At 50.1% G+C, this 15,805-nt stretch overlaps 1 protein-coding gene across 32 annotated transcripts in view; it reads left to right on the top strand.

Moving 5' to 3' along the window:
- The window catches only part of KDM2B (lysine demethylase 2B), a 154,654-nt gene that overhangs the window by 119,361 nt on the left and 19,488 nt on the right, over positions 1 to 15,805 (top strand). For all 32 annotated transcript variants that reach the window (XM_063785131.1, XM_063785139.1, XM_063785138.1 and 29 more), the window contains one exon: positions 11,036 to 11,260. In XM_063785131.1, the coding sequence (XP_063641201.1) occupies positions 11,036 to 11,260 (225 nt within the window). The remainder of the gene's footprint in view (positions 1 to 11,035; positions 11,261 to 15,805) is intronic.

The following is a 15,805-nucleotide window of genomic DNA, read 5'->3' as shown; positions in this document are numbered from 1 at the left end:
CTTCATTTGCTTCTCTAGTACAAAATGTGTCAGAAAATTCTTCAGCTTACTTTCCAAGTTGAAGAGGTGTCTCCTAAAGGAGGGCTTTTAGAAGAATTCTTGTTCCATCTTGTTTTTTGTTTTGAGTCAGGGTCCTGCTCTGTCACGCAGGCTGGAGTACAGTGATATGATTATAACTCATTGCAGTCTTGAACTCCTGGGCTCAAGCGATCCTCCTGCCTCAGCCTCCTGAGTAGCCAGGACTACAGGCACGCATCACCACACTCAACTACTAATTTTTTTATTTTTTATTTATATAGAGATGGGGTCTTGATATGTTGCCCAGGCTGGTCTTGAACTTCTGGCCTCAATGATCCTCCTGTCTTGGCTTTCCAAAGTGTTGGGATTACAGGCATGAGCCACTGCGCCTGGCCAGTTTTTTTTTTTCTCTTGATGTGAAAATAGCTTCTATTATTTTTTCTATAAAAATGACTACAGGCTGGGTACAGTGGCTCATGCCGGTTATCCCAGCACTTATGGGAGGCTGAGGCAGGTGGATGGCTGGAGCTCGGGTGTTTGGGACCAGCCTGGGCAACATGGTGAAATCCCATCTACAAAAAAGTACAAAAATTAGCCAGGTATGGTGTCATGCACCTGTAGTCCCAGCTACTCGGAGGCTGAGGTGGGAGAATTGCTTGAGCGCAGGAGTTCGAAGCTGCAGTGAGTAGTGATGGCCCCATTGCATTCCAACTTGGGTGACAGAGTAAGACCCTTTCTCAAAAAATTTTTTTTAAATAAAAATAAAAATGACTACAGCTTGTTGAAAAAATCAGGAAATTATGGAGAAGAAAATCTCTCAGAAATTTATGTGGTCATAGAACCATTGTTACCAATTATAGCTATTTTATTTTACTTTAAGTTCTGGGATACATGTGCAGAACGTGCAGGCTTGTTATATAGGTATACATGTGGCATGGTGGTTTGCTGTACTTATCAACCCATCATCTAGGTTTTAAGCCCCACATGCATTAGGTATTTGTCTTAGTGCTTTTTTTTTTTTTGAGACGGAGTCTCGCTCTGTTGTCCAGGCTGGAGTGCAGTGACGCGATCTCAGCTCACTGCAATCTCTGCTTCCTGGGTTCAAGCGATTTTTCCTGCCTCAGCCTCCTGAGTGGCTAGGACTACAGGTGTGCACCACCATGGCCGGCTAATTTTTGTATTTTTAGTAGAGACGGGGTTTCACCATGTTGGTCAGGCTGGTCTCGAACTCCTGACCTTGTGATCCACCCGCCTTGGCCTCCCAAAGTGCTGGGATTATAGGCGTGAGCCACCACGCCTGGCCTCTTTTTTTTTTTTTTTTTTTTTTTTTTGCTGAGGCAGGGTCTCACTTTGTTGCACAGGCTGGAGTGCAGAGGTGCCATCACACCTGGCTAATTTTTGTATTTTTTGTAGAGATGCGATTTTGCTGTGTTGCCCAGGCTGGGCTCGAACTCCTGGGCTCAAACGATATGCTGCCTCAGCCTCCCAAAGTGCTGGGATTACAGGTGTGAGCTACCACACCTGGCCTATAGCTTCTTAAACAGTGAAATTTTGCCAGCCGGGCGCGGTGGCTCACGCCTGAAATCCCAACACTTTGGGAGGCTGAGACGGGCGAATCACAAGGTCAGGAGTTCGAGACCAGCCTGGCCAACATGGTGAAACCCCGTCTCTACTAAAAATACAAAAAATTAGCTGGGCATGGGGCAGATGCCTGTAATCCCAGCTACTAGGGAGGCTGAGGTAAGAGAATCGCTTGAACCTGGGAGGCAGAGGTTGCAGTGAACTGAGATTGTGCCACTGCACTCTGGCCCAGGCAACAGTACGAGACTCCGTCTCAAAAAAAAAAAAAAAAGTGAAATTTTAGGACAGGGGCCTCTGATCCTTCTTGAAAATGTATGCAAAAGTTCTGTTACTTTGTGCCTATATACGTTTTTGGAGGAAGAGATCTTTAGCTTTCCTCAGATTCTTCAGAGGTCCTCCCATCCCCTGGGCTTTCTGGTAGTTCTTGTGTTTTTAGTCTCTTGCTCCTTACTCTCTCTATATTAAAAAACCCAGAGCCTGGAGTCTACAGGCGTGTGTTAAGGGGCCTGCAACACTCTGGTAAAATCCAGCTTTTCCTGGGCTGTCCATTATGCTTGCAGATTTGAGGACAGGAATAATACTGAGATAAATACAGCTGTGTCGTGCGATACAGTACAACATTAGCATGCACAAAGAAATCGGGGGGCCTGTGGCCTTCCCTTGTGGGGCTGTCCGTGTAATGTTATTTGGAGTACTTTGGCAGAAAACTTGGGACTGTCTTAATTGTAAAAACATATAGCTACATTTTACTGTTTTTCTCACTTCTCTTGACAGTTGAAACTTGTAACTGCTCCCTTCTTGAAACTTGCCTGGCTCTTGTGATGCCACAGCCTCCTACTGCTTGTCTGGCCTTTCTGGCCATTTCTCAGCAGGTTGGTTTTCCTCACCTGCCCGTTGAATGTTTTCAGTCTTGAAGGGACTGTTGGAGATTCTCTTTTCACTCTTCCATTCCCCCTGGACATCCTCACGGACTTAACTAGTTTGAGCACCTATGCAGTGTCGGTTCCCAGGTGTGTACCTTAGCTCTGGTTCCACCTGCTTGCTGGGCAACACCTTCCTTGGCTGTCCCATGGGCCCCTTGGATTCCACATGCCCACAGCAGTCCTTGTTTCTTCCCCTCTCCCGAGCCCCCTTGTTCTTCTGTTGCTCAAGTCGGAAACCTCAAAGTCCTCCTGAAGTCTGCTTGCATACCCCATGTTCAGCCAATCACCGGGTCTTCTAAAACTGGGTCTGCTTCTAAAGCATCTCCTGAATCATCCCCTCCTCTTCATTCCTTCCATTCCTTCTGCTCCTGCCTTCATCATCTTCAGCTGATCTCCCTGTCTTTTGTCTTGCCCACTGCCCCAAAAATATCCACTCCCCTCACTGTTGCCAGAATACAGTCATGTTGTGAAGCCTTTAACTTACTGCGATGGGTCCAGTTCCCTACTGTGGTAGATGAGGCCCTGCAGGATGAGGCTCCAGCCACTTCAGAGCTGTTTTCCAGCAGCTGTGTCGAGCTATTTGCAGTTCCTTGAATGTGTCACGCAGTTTCACATCTCTCTCTTGCTCTTCCTTCTGCCTAGAATATCCACTTCGTAACCCCACTCCCACCCCTGGCACGCAGGGTCCTGTTCTCCCTCTAAGACCCACCTTAGTCACCACCTCCTATGTTCTGGGGTGCTTTTTCCAGCCTCCCTTATCCATGATATGAGGCATCTCTTCTGGGTTAGCATGCCAGGGTCCAGGCTTCAGAGCCACTGCCTGGGTCTGTATCTCAGCTTTCTCATTCATTGATAGTATGACATCGGGCGGATGACTTAACTGTGCCATGCCTCAGTTTCCTCACTTGTAGATGGAGATAATAGTAATTCCTTCCTCATAGATTATTGATACAGAGTGTGGTGGTTCACGCCGGTAATCCTAAAGCTTTGGGAGCCTGAGGTGGTAGGATTGCTTGAGGCTAGGAGTCCAAGACCAGCCTGGGTTACATAGCAAGACCCCATCCCTACCAGAAAAACAAAAAAGATTGTTGATACAGATATTGATGAATGACTAGCACTTAAGTAAGTGTTACCTTTTGGCCAGGTTCGATGGCTCACACCTGTAATCCTAGCACTTTGGGAGGCCAAGTCGGTCGGGTCACTTGAACCCAGAAGATCGAGACCAGCTTATGTGACATAGTGGGACTCCATCCCTCAAAAAAAAGGAAAAAGAAAATAAAAATTAGCTGGTGTGGTGGCACATGCCTGTATCTCGGCTGCTAAGGAGGCTGACGTGGGAGGATCACCTGAGCCCTGGGAAGTCGAGGCTGCGGTTAGCTGAGATCACGCCACTGCACTCCAGCCTGGGTGACAGAGCGAGACCCTGTCTCAAAAACAGCTCTGCCACTGGAGTGCAGGGGCACGATCTCGGCTTACTGGAACCTCCACCTTCTGGTTTAAGTGATTCTCCTGCCTCAACCTAGATGTTAGTTTTTAATGTCATCATAATGATGTTGCATCGCATTTATGTGGTTGCATGTCTTTCTTCTTCCAGAGTGAATGCCTTTCAGACTAGGGAACACATTTTACTCATTTCTGTAGTTCTAGCACTTAGCATCAAATCAGATACATAATTCACAGCCAGGAAACACTTGGGTTGGTGGATGTGGGAATTAGGGGGTTAATGAATGAGTCTCCAGTGCAAGTTACATACTCTATTAGTTAGTGATGTTAAGCATCTTTTCATGTGCTTACTGGCCATTTGTAGATCTTTTTTGGAGAAATAGCTATTTAAATCCTTTGCCCATTTAAAAATTACCTATTCATCTCTTTATTATTGAGTTGTCGGAGTTCTTTGTATATTCTAAGTACTAACTGCTTGCTAGATACATGATTTACAAATATTTTCTCCCATTCTGTGGGCCTTTGCACATGATAGTGCCCTTTGAAGCACCAAAGTTTTTTTTTTTTTTTTCTGAGATGGAGTTTCACTCTTGTTGCCCAGGCTGGAGTGCAATGGTGTGATCTTGGCTCACCGCAACCTCCGCCTCCTGGGTTCAAGCGATTCTTTTGCCTCAGCCTCCTGAGTAGCTGGGATTACAGGCATGTGCAACCACACCTGGCTAATTTTGTATTTTTAGTAGAGATGGGGTTTCTCCATGCTTGTGAGGCTGGTCTCCAACTCCCAACCTCAGGTGATCCTCCCGCCTTGGCCTCCCAAACTGCTGGGATCACAGGCGTGAGCCACCATGCCCAGCAAAAGTTTTTAATTTTGATGAAGTCGAATTTATCTTTTTTTTTGACACCTGTGCTTTTGGTATCATATCAGAGAAACCCTTGCCTAATTCAAAGTCATAAAGATTTACACTTGTATTTTCTTCTAAGAGGTTTATAATTTTAGCTGTGTGTTTAGGTCTTTGATCCATTTTTGAGTTAATTTGTATATGTGGTGTGAGGTAGGGGTCTATCTTTGTTCTTTTGCGTGTGGATAGCTATTCGTCCCAGCACCATACGTTGAAAAGACCATTCTTTACCCAACTGAATTGCCTTGGCATCCTTGTTAAAAATCATTTGGTCAAAATATGACTTTATTTCTGGACTCTCAATTGTGTTTCATTGATCTATAGGTCTGTCTTTATGCCACTACTATCACAGCCTTGTTTATTGTAGCTTTGTAGTGAGTTTTGAAATCAGAAAGTGTGTGTCTTTCTTTTTTTTTTTTTTTTTTTGAGGCAGAGTCTTGCTCTGTTGCCAGGCTGGAGTGCAGTGGCGTGATCTTGGCTCACTACAACCTCTGCCTCCCGGGTTCAAGTGATTCTCCTGCCTCAGCCTCCCGAGTAGCTGGGACTACAGGCGTGTGCCACCATGCCCAGCTAATTTTTGTATTTTTAGTAGAGACAGGGTTTCACCAGGTTGAGCAGGATGGTCTCAATCTCTTGACCTTGTGATCTGCCCACCTCAGCCTCCCAAAGTGCTGGGATTACAGGAGTGAGCCACCGTGCCCAGCCTTTTTAGACGGAGTTTCACTCTTGTTGCCCAGGCTGGAGTGCAATGTCATGATCTTGGCTCACTGTAACCTCCACCCCCTGGGTTCAAGTGATTCTCCTGCCTCAGCCTCCCAAGTAGCTGGGATTACAGGCACGTGCCACCATGCCTGGCTAATTTTGTATTTTTAGTAGGGATGGGGTTTCACCATGTTGGACAGGCTGGTCTTGAACTTGTGACCTCAAGGGATCCACCTGCCTCGGCCTCCCAAAGTGCTGGGATTATAGGTGTGAGTCACCGCCCCCACCCCCCATCCCCCTATTTTTTTAAGATTGTTTTGGCCATTCCAGGTCTTTTGCATTTTCATGAATTTTAGGATAATGTGTCCATTTCTGCAGAAAAGTCAGTTGAGTTTTTGTTTTGTTTTGTTTTTTTAATTCTTGTTTTGTTTTTGAGACAAGGTTTTATTCTGTCGTCCAGGTTGGATGCAGTGGCTTGATCTCAGCTCAGTGCAACCTCTGCTTCCTGTGCTCAAGTGATTCTCCAGCTTCAGCCTCCTGAGTAGCTCGGACTACAGGTGTGTGACAGCACACTCAGCTAGTCTTTTTATTTTTTTGGAATCTTGCTTTGTTGGCCAGGCTGGTCTTGAACTCCTGAGCTCAAGCGATCTGCCTATCTTGGCCTCCCAAAGTGCTGAGATTATAGGCGTGAGCCACTGTGCCCAGCCCCAGTTGGGATTTTGCTTGGGGTCGCGTTGAGTCTGTTGATCACTCTGGGGAGTATAACCGATCTTAACAATATTAAATCTTCCAATTCATGAACACGGATGTCTTTCCTTTAATTTAGGTTAATCCAAGTAATTTTAATCCCTATAATTTAGAGCTGAGGGATTGAGAAGGTTCTGTCCGTGCATTTTCTGGTGGATAATATCTGGTAGACCAGAGGAACTCAAATATTGGTGGGATGAATGAATAAACCTTGATAGCATTCACTTAAAGGACAATGCTTTTGAGTTGCTGATGGAGAAGAGGTGTAGGAATACCAAGATGTGTGTGTGTGTGTGTGTGTGTGTGTGTGTGTGTGTGTGTTTATGTTTCCGATCTTCCTAACCTTTCATAGTGGGCTGAGGATATGGTTCCTGGGCTGATAAAATCAACAAGTCGCCTTGGTGTTGGGGATGCTGGTTCGTAAATGAATGTCTGGGGATGCCGTCACTTCCGTTGCTGGGACAGGGGTAGGACAGAGTGGAAGTTAGAATTGGTGTTTGAGGCCAGGCACAGTGACTCATGCCTGTAACCCCAGCACTTCAGGAGGCTGAGGCGGGCAAATCACTTGAGGCCAGGAGTTTGAGACCAGCCTGGCCAACATGACGAAACGCTATCTCTACTAAAAATATAAAACTTAGCTGGGCTTGGTGGTGCACACCTGTAATTCCAGCTATTCGGGAGGCTGAAGCACAAGAATTGCTTGAACCCGGGAGCCAGAGATTATAGTGAGCCAAGATGACGCCACTGCACTCCAGCCTGGGTGACACAGTGAGACTCTATTTCAAAAAAGAAAAAAAAAAAAGAAAAGAAAAGAATTTGCGTTTGAAACTTTGGGTAGCACCCAAAACATATCAGGACAGAGAAAGCTGTGTGCCGAAAGGAGAGAGCTCTGGCAGACTCACCTTCCTTTTTATTCCATTTGTCCCTTTTTGTGTCACTGTTTTCTGTATTCTGCCATCACGTTTCCTGGTTGGGTCTTCAGAGTCCCAGTTGGACTTTTTAATGGAGGCCTCCGAGGTCTGTCTTACCTGTGGGTTTTTCAGTGGGCTTCATTAGGATCCTGCATTGCTCTGTTGTTGAACCAACTCTTGATGAGCCAGGCGGGGGCCACTGCCGGCAGCAGAAACCTTCCTGGCCTGATTTGGCAGTGGCTAGACAGGGCCTCATCAAGGTCTCGAGAGACTGCAGCTTCTCACACCTCTTCTTTCAGGATGTTGTCTGGTATGTGCTCTGTGATTTTCCCAGATGTCTCAACTGCTGTTGAGGTCCAGGCAGGTTTTCCATAGGCTGGATGAGAAGGTGCTTTGGTTGGTGCAGGCAAATGGGCTTGTTTTGCAGTGACATAGGAGCTTCGAGACTCAGACTGGATTGGCCCAACGTTTTTACGTGCCCAGACACTGTCCTCGGGGCAGGGAGGCCAGAGGCACTCAGTGGCTATTGATACCTGGCGTTCCTTTGAACTCCTGGAATTTTTTCAGTTTTTTACCAGAGAAGCTCGTCTTTAGACTCTCCAGCTCCGGGGATCTGGTTTTGTCCTGGGAGGTGGCCCACACGCTGGCCACTTCACACCTGACTGGAGGCCTCAGACGCCGCCCATAGCATTGCCTGTGTTCCAGGTATTTGAAGAGTGAGCTGGTAACAGGGCACCTGTCCTTTGGAGGGGTAGAATCAGAAAGTGCTATTGTGGGCTGTGATGACAGGGAGAAAGGTTTTTGGATTTCCGCTTCTCTGGAAGTAGCCGTGCTTCTCTGCACCTCTTGTTGGCACCCTTCGCACTGAGGCATCGTGGCACTAGCTGGGAAGCCCTTCCAGGAGCATGTGGCCATCCCAGTGGGTCTGTGGGCCCCTCGCTGCACTTCACACATGCATTTGCTGTGGTTTAGTGTGTTCAGTGCACAGCACCAGAGTCCACGCATCATGCTGGTTCCATGACCACAGGCAAATTACTGGCTTCATGAAGGCATCCTCTGCAGGGCTGTTATTGGGAAAGTTAGGTAATATCATCAGTAAAGTGATGGCCACGGTGCCCGCAGATGGGGGTGCTCAGGGAATCCCTGCCCTCACACGGCATGGCCGTCATCTTGGTCCTCAGCGCTGCCTGCCTGGCCTTGGCTGCTCTGTCGGCTGCTCAGCTTCAGGTTCACAGTCTGCTCTGCGCCATTCTCAAATCCAGGAAGCTCTGAAAACTGATCTCGTTTTACTTCTCATGTGGGCAGCCAGACCTGACTCGGATGGACGTGTATAGTGTGTGGTGGACTTGGCCCCCGAAAGGTGCTAATCGCAGTGGGACTATGCGAGTATGTTGGGGGCATCCGGCCCTCATTGTAAGGATGGATTTCTTCCTTTTTTGTTTTTTGAGACAGGGTCTTGCTCTGTCTCCTAGGCTGGAGTACAGTGGATGATCACAGCTCACTGCCACCTCAAACTCCTGGGCTCAAGCAATCCTCCCACCTCAGCCTCCTGAGTAGCTGGGTCTGCAGGTGCACACCACCACACCTGGCTAATTTTAAAAATTTTTTGTAGGTCTCACTATGTTGCCCAGGCTGATGTTGAACTCCTGACCTCAAGTGATCCTGCCACCTCAGCCTCCCAGCGTGCTGGGCTTATAGGCGTGAGCCACCATTCCTGGCGCCCTTTGCTGCTTTGGATGGTCCCTTTACCCAGGTGACTGGTGGTGGCCAGCTTGCCTGTGGGTGGCCCTGCAGTCCAGGGCTTGCCCTCCCTGTGACAAGGCCTTCTGCTGGGCTGCCCCAGAGCAGAGGGCAGGCATGACTGAGGGTCCTGAGCAGCTGGGGAAGACCAGTGGGAGATGAGGGTGGTAGAGCCGGGGAGCACCTCCCTTTCCTCTTTGGGGTTCACAGCAGATTGAGCAGGGTAGAGGCCCAGAGCTCCAGTGCTTCCTGAGGGGCCACTCGGGCTGATGGGGGCCTGGAAGCTCCTTGAATGCTGCGGGAAGGTGAATCGGAGGGAGGGGTCTGCTTAGGTGTTGACAGCAAAGTGGGTGGCACGTGAGGCTGCGGGCTTTCTACAGGGACCACTGCACTGGAGAAGAAAGTTGATGGTGGCCAGGCTGTATTCGAGGAGAAAGGGGGGCTGTTTTTCTTCCTATGCAGTTGGAAGTTTCTAGGAAGCCCCTAGGGTGCAGGGAGTTGTGTGTGTTGTGAGAGGGGGTTCCTGTGATGTGGACCTTCTTCTCCATTGGAGTGTATGAATAGTAACAGCTCTTCTGGGTCTGTGTGCTCCCAAAAGTATGGGGTTTTGTTTGGGGATTCAAGTATGACAAGTCACTGAAATGAAGAGGGTGGGACTCTGGACCAAAGGGTGTTCAGTTAGCTGAAAAGGGGCTTTAGGCGTTAGATGCCGTTAGGTCAGCTGGTTTCCAGGGTGACCACGTGTCTCCCTGACAGGGACTTCACCATTTCTCAGCCACCCCAGGCTCTCCAGAAAGATGCCACAGACAAGAAAAGCTCTCCCATCCTGGTCCCTCCCACTACAGGTCCCAGGTGGACAGGGGACCTCTGTGGACAGTGTCCTCAGCAGCTAGCTTAGGGCTCCCCCGTAGATCCTGGGTCTGCAGGAAGCTCTGGGGCTGGGAACCAGGGGGCAGGGGCTGTGGCTGTCCCATTTTCCTGGCTTAGCTACTAGCCCAGCTCTCTGTCCACCTACTGTCTCTCTCTTCTGTGAGTCCCAGGGAAGGGAGCATTTGGAGCCCATCTAGGGAAGATCTGAGTAGTCAGGGACCTAAAGGTTACTATCCCATCCTCCCTGGGGTGGCTCCGGTTTGTTGAGTGCATTCTGCATGCCAGGCTGGCTCGTAGAGAGGTGCAGTGGTGCACAAGACACCTGTGGTGAGTGCCCTCCTGTGCCCTCCCTGTGTCTCAAAGGGAAGGAACAGATGATTACCATCATGAGCGCTCTAACAGGATCCCCCAGAGGGGCCCTGAACCCAGTGCAGGTGGGCAGTAGGGGCTTCCAGAAGAAAGCAGCCTGTAAACTGACCAGACGGGATGAGTGGGCATCAGCCAAGTGGCTTGGGCGGGGGTGGGGTTGGCCTTCCGGGCTGGGGGAACAGAGACCGATTGTGTGGCCCCTTGCGGTCTTCCTTGGGGAGCAGACGGAGGTGGGAAAGGTGGGCAGGGTCCGAGCCTGTGGGTGCAGCCATGGAAGGTCTCGAGCTGTGTGCTGCGGCAAGAAGCACGCGCCCTCTGTCGTCCTCTCCTAGAGCTGCCATAACGGGTGGCTTAAAACAACCGGCCTTTCTTCTCTCCCGGTTCTGGAGGCCAGGAGTCTGAAGTCAAGGTGTGGGCTGGCGGGCCCGGCTGGCTCTGCGGGCTCTAGGGGAGGGTCCTTCCCCGCGCCTCCAGCTCCTGGTATGTGCTGCCATCCTTGGCACTTCTTGGCTTGTAGACAGGGCTCCAGTCTGTGGAAGGCCTGTGTCTTCACACACGTTCTCTACGTGCGTGTCTGTCTCTGTGTCCAAAAGCTCCCCTTTCGTAAGGACACCAGTCATACTGGATTAGCGTTCACCTGAATTACCTCGTTTAACCTGACGGTCTCTGCAAAGCCCCCATCTCCAAATAAAGATCACACTCTGAGGAATGGGGTTTAGAGCCCCCATCGTGTCTTTCTGGGGGTACACAGTTTGCTCCCTAACACCCTTTCTGGGGGTCTGGCCGTGCCTGCAGTCTCCCCATCTGACCAGTCGTGTTTGTTCCCCTGCAGAACCGGGCTGTGGGTCGGCCCAAGGGGAAGCTGGGCCCGGCCTCCGCGGTGAAGTTGGCCGCCAACCGGACCACGGCAGGAGCTCGGCGGCGCCGGACGCGATGCCGCAAGTGCGAGGCCTGCCTGCGGACCGAGTGCGGAGAGTGCCACTTCTGCAAGGACATGAAGAAGTTCGGGGGCCCCGGGCGCATGAAGCAGAGCTGCATCATGCGGCAGTGCATCGCGGTGAGTGCGGCCCCCGCCCAGCCCTGCGCTCGATTCAGGCCCCTGCGTGCTGGCCCGCGTGTCTGACCGCTGCTCGCTCTGGCCGCCCCTCCGCACACAGAGAAGCCGGGGCTGTGAACTCCCCGAGAGCTCTTCCTGTGGACGGGAAGGCGCTGGCCGCTTCGCAGGCTCAGGCCTCCTGCTCCTTCCCTCCCAGGGTGCTCAGGTACTTTGAAGTTGCTGCCATTAAAGATGACAGGCAGCCTGTCCTGTCTGTGACCCCGTTGCCAACATTACGGTTCTGGGTGACGGTTCTGGGCCCTTCCTTCCTTCCTTCCGGCCCTGCCTTCAGAGTCAGAAGTCTGGGTGGAAGGTCAGCGCCCCATCTCAGGGGGCTGCCCCCAACAAGGAGTGATTTATGGTACTGAGGAGCCGCGCCCGGGAGAGCCCGGCCCGCCCCTCCACACCGCCTGGCCTCAGCTCCGGCAGTGGCCCCGCGCCGCTGGTCTCGTCCCCAGACAGGGCAGTGGACATGGACTTCGCAACGGGGCGAGGTCGCGGGGTTTGCCCTTGAATTCCCTTGTACACACCCACATGCTCTGCCTTCCTCAGGGCGCTGCTCCCCGGGGGCCGGCGGTCCTCCCTGTGGAGGAGTCATCTCCCAGTCCCCGTGGAAAAGCAGGCTCGGCTGGAGGGACGGGATTCCTCGGCCCTGGTGCGCTCATCTGCAGGCCCAGCCTGGCATAGGGTGAGCCCTTCCTCCTTGGCTGTCGATGCCCCGCAGGCCCAGACACCTCAGCCATCTCCTTCCACGCATATTTCTTGTGTTTTGTTTTTTGAAATTGTGGTAAAAAAATACATTAATCATTTTTAAGTATGCAGTACAGTAGTATTACCATATGCACGTTTTTGGGAAGCTGATCCCTAGAACTTTTTCATTTTGCAAAACTGAAACTCCATACCTACTGAAGCTCTACTCCCCTTTCCCCTCCCTCAGCCCGGGCAACCACCATTCCACTTTCAGTTTCTAAGAGCTTGACTCCTCTCGGGACCTCATAGAAGTGGAATTATGCAGTAATTGGCTTTCTGTGATTGGATTGGCTTGTTTATAGCCCTGAGCATAATGTCCTCAGGGTTCATCCATGTTGAAGCATATGACAATTTCCTTTTTTTATGGCCGATTAATACTCTATTGTGTATTTGTACCAAATTTTCTTTTTTTTTTCTGAGATGGAGTCTTGCTCTGTTGCCCAGGCTGGAGTGCAGCAGTGGAATCTTGGCTTACAACAACCCCTGCCTCCTGGGTTCAAGCGATTCTCCTGCCTCAGTCTCCTGAGTAGCTGGGATTACAGGCACCTGCCACCACATCTGGCTAATTTTTATATTTTTAGTACAGACGGGGCTTCATCATGTTGGCCAGGCTGGTCTCGAACTCCTGACCTCAAGTGATCTACCCACCTCGGCCTCCAAGAGTGCTGGGATTACAGGCGTGAGCCACCATGCCTGGCTCAACTTTTCTTTATCCATTCATCTGTTGATGGACATATGGATTGCTTTCACCTCTTGCCTGTTGTGAATAGTGCTGCAGTGAATATGGGTGTGCAGATATCTCTTTGAGATCATGTTTTGAATTCTTCTGGATATACAATTGACCCTTGAACAACACAAGGGTTGGGGCACCGTCTGACCTCTATGCAGCTGAGAATCTGCATGTAACTTTTGACTCCCCTAAAACGTAACTACTGTTAGCCCTATTGTTGACCAGAAGCCTTACCAGTAACAAAAACAGTCCATTAACACATATTTTATATGTATTATATACTGTATTCTCACAATAAAATAAGCTAGAGAAAAGAAAATATTAAGAAGATCATAAGGAAAATATATTTATCATTCATTAAGTGGAAGTGGAGCATCATAAAGGTCTTCATGCTCATCATCTTCACATTGTGTAGGCAGAGGAGGAGGGGTTGGTCTTGCTGTCTCAGAGGTGGCAGAGGCAGAAGAGATGGAGGAGGTAGAAGGGGGGGCAGGAGACGCAGGCACACTCAGTATAACTTTTGTTGAAAAAAAATCGGCATACAAGCGGACCCACACAGTTCAATCCTGTGCTGTGTAAGGGTCAACTCCATGCCCAGAAGTGGGCTTGCTGGGTCATATGACGATTCTATTTTTAACTTTTTGAGGAACCTCTGTACTGTTGGCCACCGCGGCCGTGCCGTTTTACATTCCCACCACGGGTGCATGAAAGTTCCTGTTTCTCTCTCTTTTTTTTTTTTGAGATGGAGTCTCGCTCTATCACCCAGGCTGGAGTGCAGTGGCACGATCTCGGCTCACTGCAAGCTCCACCTCCTGGGTTCATGCCATTTTTCCTGCCTCAGCCTCCAGAGTAGCTGGGACTACCAGTGCCCGCCACCACGCCTGGCTAATTTTTTGCATTTTTAGTAGAGACGGGGTTTCACCATGTTGGCTAGGATGGTCTGGATCTCCTGACCTCGTGATCCACCCGCCTCGGCCTCCCAAAGTGCTGGGATTACAGGCGTGAGCCACTGCACCCGATGAAGTTTCCTGTTTCTCTACGTCCCCACCAACATCTGTTATGTTATGGGCTTTCAGTTTGTTTTTAGTGGCCATCCTAATGTGTATGAGGTGACGTCTCACTGTAGTTTTGATTTACTTTTCCCTAATTCTTAGTGATGTTGAGCATCTTCTCAAGTGCTTATTGGCTGTTTGTCTGTCTTCTTTGGAGAAATGTCTGAGTCCTTAGCCCGTTTTTAAACTGATTTTCTTTTTTCTTTTCTTTTTTTTTTTGAGAGAGTCTCATTCTTTTGCCCAGGCTGGAGTGCAGTGGTGCAGTCTCGGCTCACTGCAACTTCTGCCTCCTGGGTTCAAGAAATCATCCTGCCTCAACCTCCCAAGTAGCTGGAGTTACAGGCACGTACCTCCACACCCAGCTAATTTTTGTATTTTTGGTAGAGGCAGGGTTTCACTCTATTGTCTAGGCTGGTCTCAAACCCCTGACCTCAGGTGATCACCCTCCCGCCTTGGCCTCCCAAAGTGCTGGGATTACAGTGCATCTGGCCTAGATCGGCTTTCTTTTGGGGGTTTTTGTTGCTGAGTTAGAGGAGTTCTAGATATGTTTTGGATATTAACCCTTATCAGGTCTCTGGTTAGCAAGGATTTTCTTCCATCCTGTAGATTGCCTTTTCACTCTGTCAGTTCTTTCTTTTGCTGCAGAAGTTCAGTTTCACTGCTTGTGCTTTTAATTGGTACCCGAACCCCAGGACATTTCCATGGATTTCGGGGAATTTGTGAGCCATCCTGAAATTAAATGCATTTTTGTCTATGTGCATGCATGGATGTGCATTTTTTGGAGACTGGGTCCATGTGACCCATTGGATCCTATAGAATTTAAAAGAGCTTGTCTATAGCAACTGGTGGTTTTTAGAACGGTGTCACCTAAAACCCAATGTTTGCCAGCAATGAACCCGTGACTGTCTTTTTCTCTTTGGCATTATTATCTCCCAGCCCCCGTGTGCTGGGCCCAGTTATAGGAAACCTGTCTCGGGTGCCATCTTATCTTTGCAGCTCTGGTGCCTGGCACAGCGCATGCTGGTTGAAGGAAACCCCATTTTTCTACGTCTCCTACTCTCTTCAGCTTGACGTGGCTTCTGGAACTGATGGCAGATGCAGGCTTGGCCTGACCCTTGGGGTCCTTCTTACTCTTCTCCCAGCCCTTCTGCTCTGCCAGGGCACTTCTCACGTGTTACCCACCTGTGACATACGCAGCCCCACCTATCTTCCTTTTCTGGACCCTCCCTTTGCTCCGTCGCTGGGGCTGCCTCCGTAGCCTCCCCTCTCCACCATGTCCCTGCCAGTGTCATGCCGATGTCATGCTGGTGTCCTGCAGTCTGCGCCCCCACATGCGCCCCAAGCCCCCTGCCAGCCCCTGCAGGAGATTTGCCTCTGGCACCGCCTCCCATCCTGCCACCTGGCTCAGAGCCAGTTCTGCCATCTGCCCCACCCCACCACAGACCCTCTTCTTGCCGTGTGGGCCGTGCTTCACCCTGTGCCCCCCGCTGCAGTCTGGTCCCCAGATGTCCCCTTTGGCCCGGCCTGCTCTGTCCTCATTCACCTTGAGGCCCCGCGGCCTTGCCCACTTGGCTTCTCTCCACCCTGTCCTCCAAGTCCTCCAGAAATCAGCCTCTGCTGCTTCTGAGAACTCTTGAACAAGATTTTTCCATGTTTTCTTTGGATTTCAGCGACTTAATGTCTTTGTCTTCCCAAATAGCTCATGGGGAGCAGCCATCTCCCTCGCTCCTGTGCCCCCCAGGACCTTGTTTCAGGCCGTGGCAGATGTGTGTTTGGTATTTGTGGAAGGAACGATGACTGCCTTGCCTTCTGTGTCCTGTTTATTAGAATTCAAACATTTGCCATTTAATCAAGTCTTTTTCACTTACCAATGGCGTGTATATCCCAGCCTGCTTGAAGCTCCTCTGAGCAGCATAATAAAGGTTGGCTGCGTGCTTCCTCTGTCTGCAGGTGCACTGGGCGGGATGAGGCTGA

Source organism: Pan troglodytes, chromosome 10 (genome assembly GCF_028858775.2).
Source record: "Pan troglodytes isolate AG18354 chromosome 10, NHGRI_mPanTro3-v2.0_pri, whole genome shotgun sequence".
NCBI classification, from domain to species: Eukaryota; Metazoa; Chordata; class Mammalia; order Primates; family Hominidae; genus Pan; species Pan troglodytes.
Note: the sequence above shows the minus strand (reverse complement) of the source record. Positions and strands in the feature narration are given on the sequence as shown.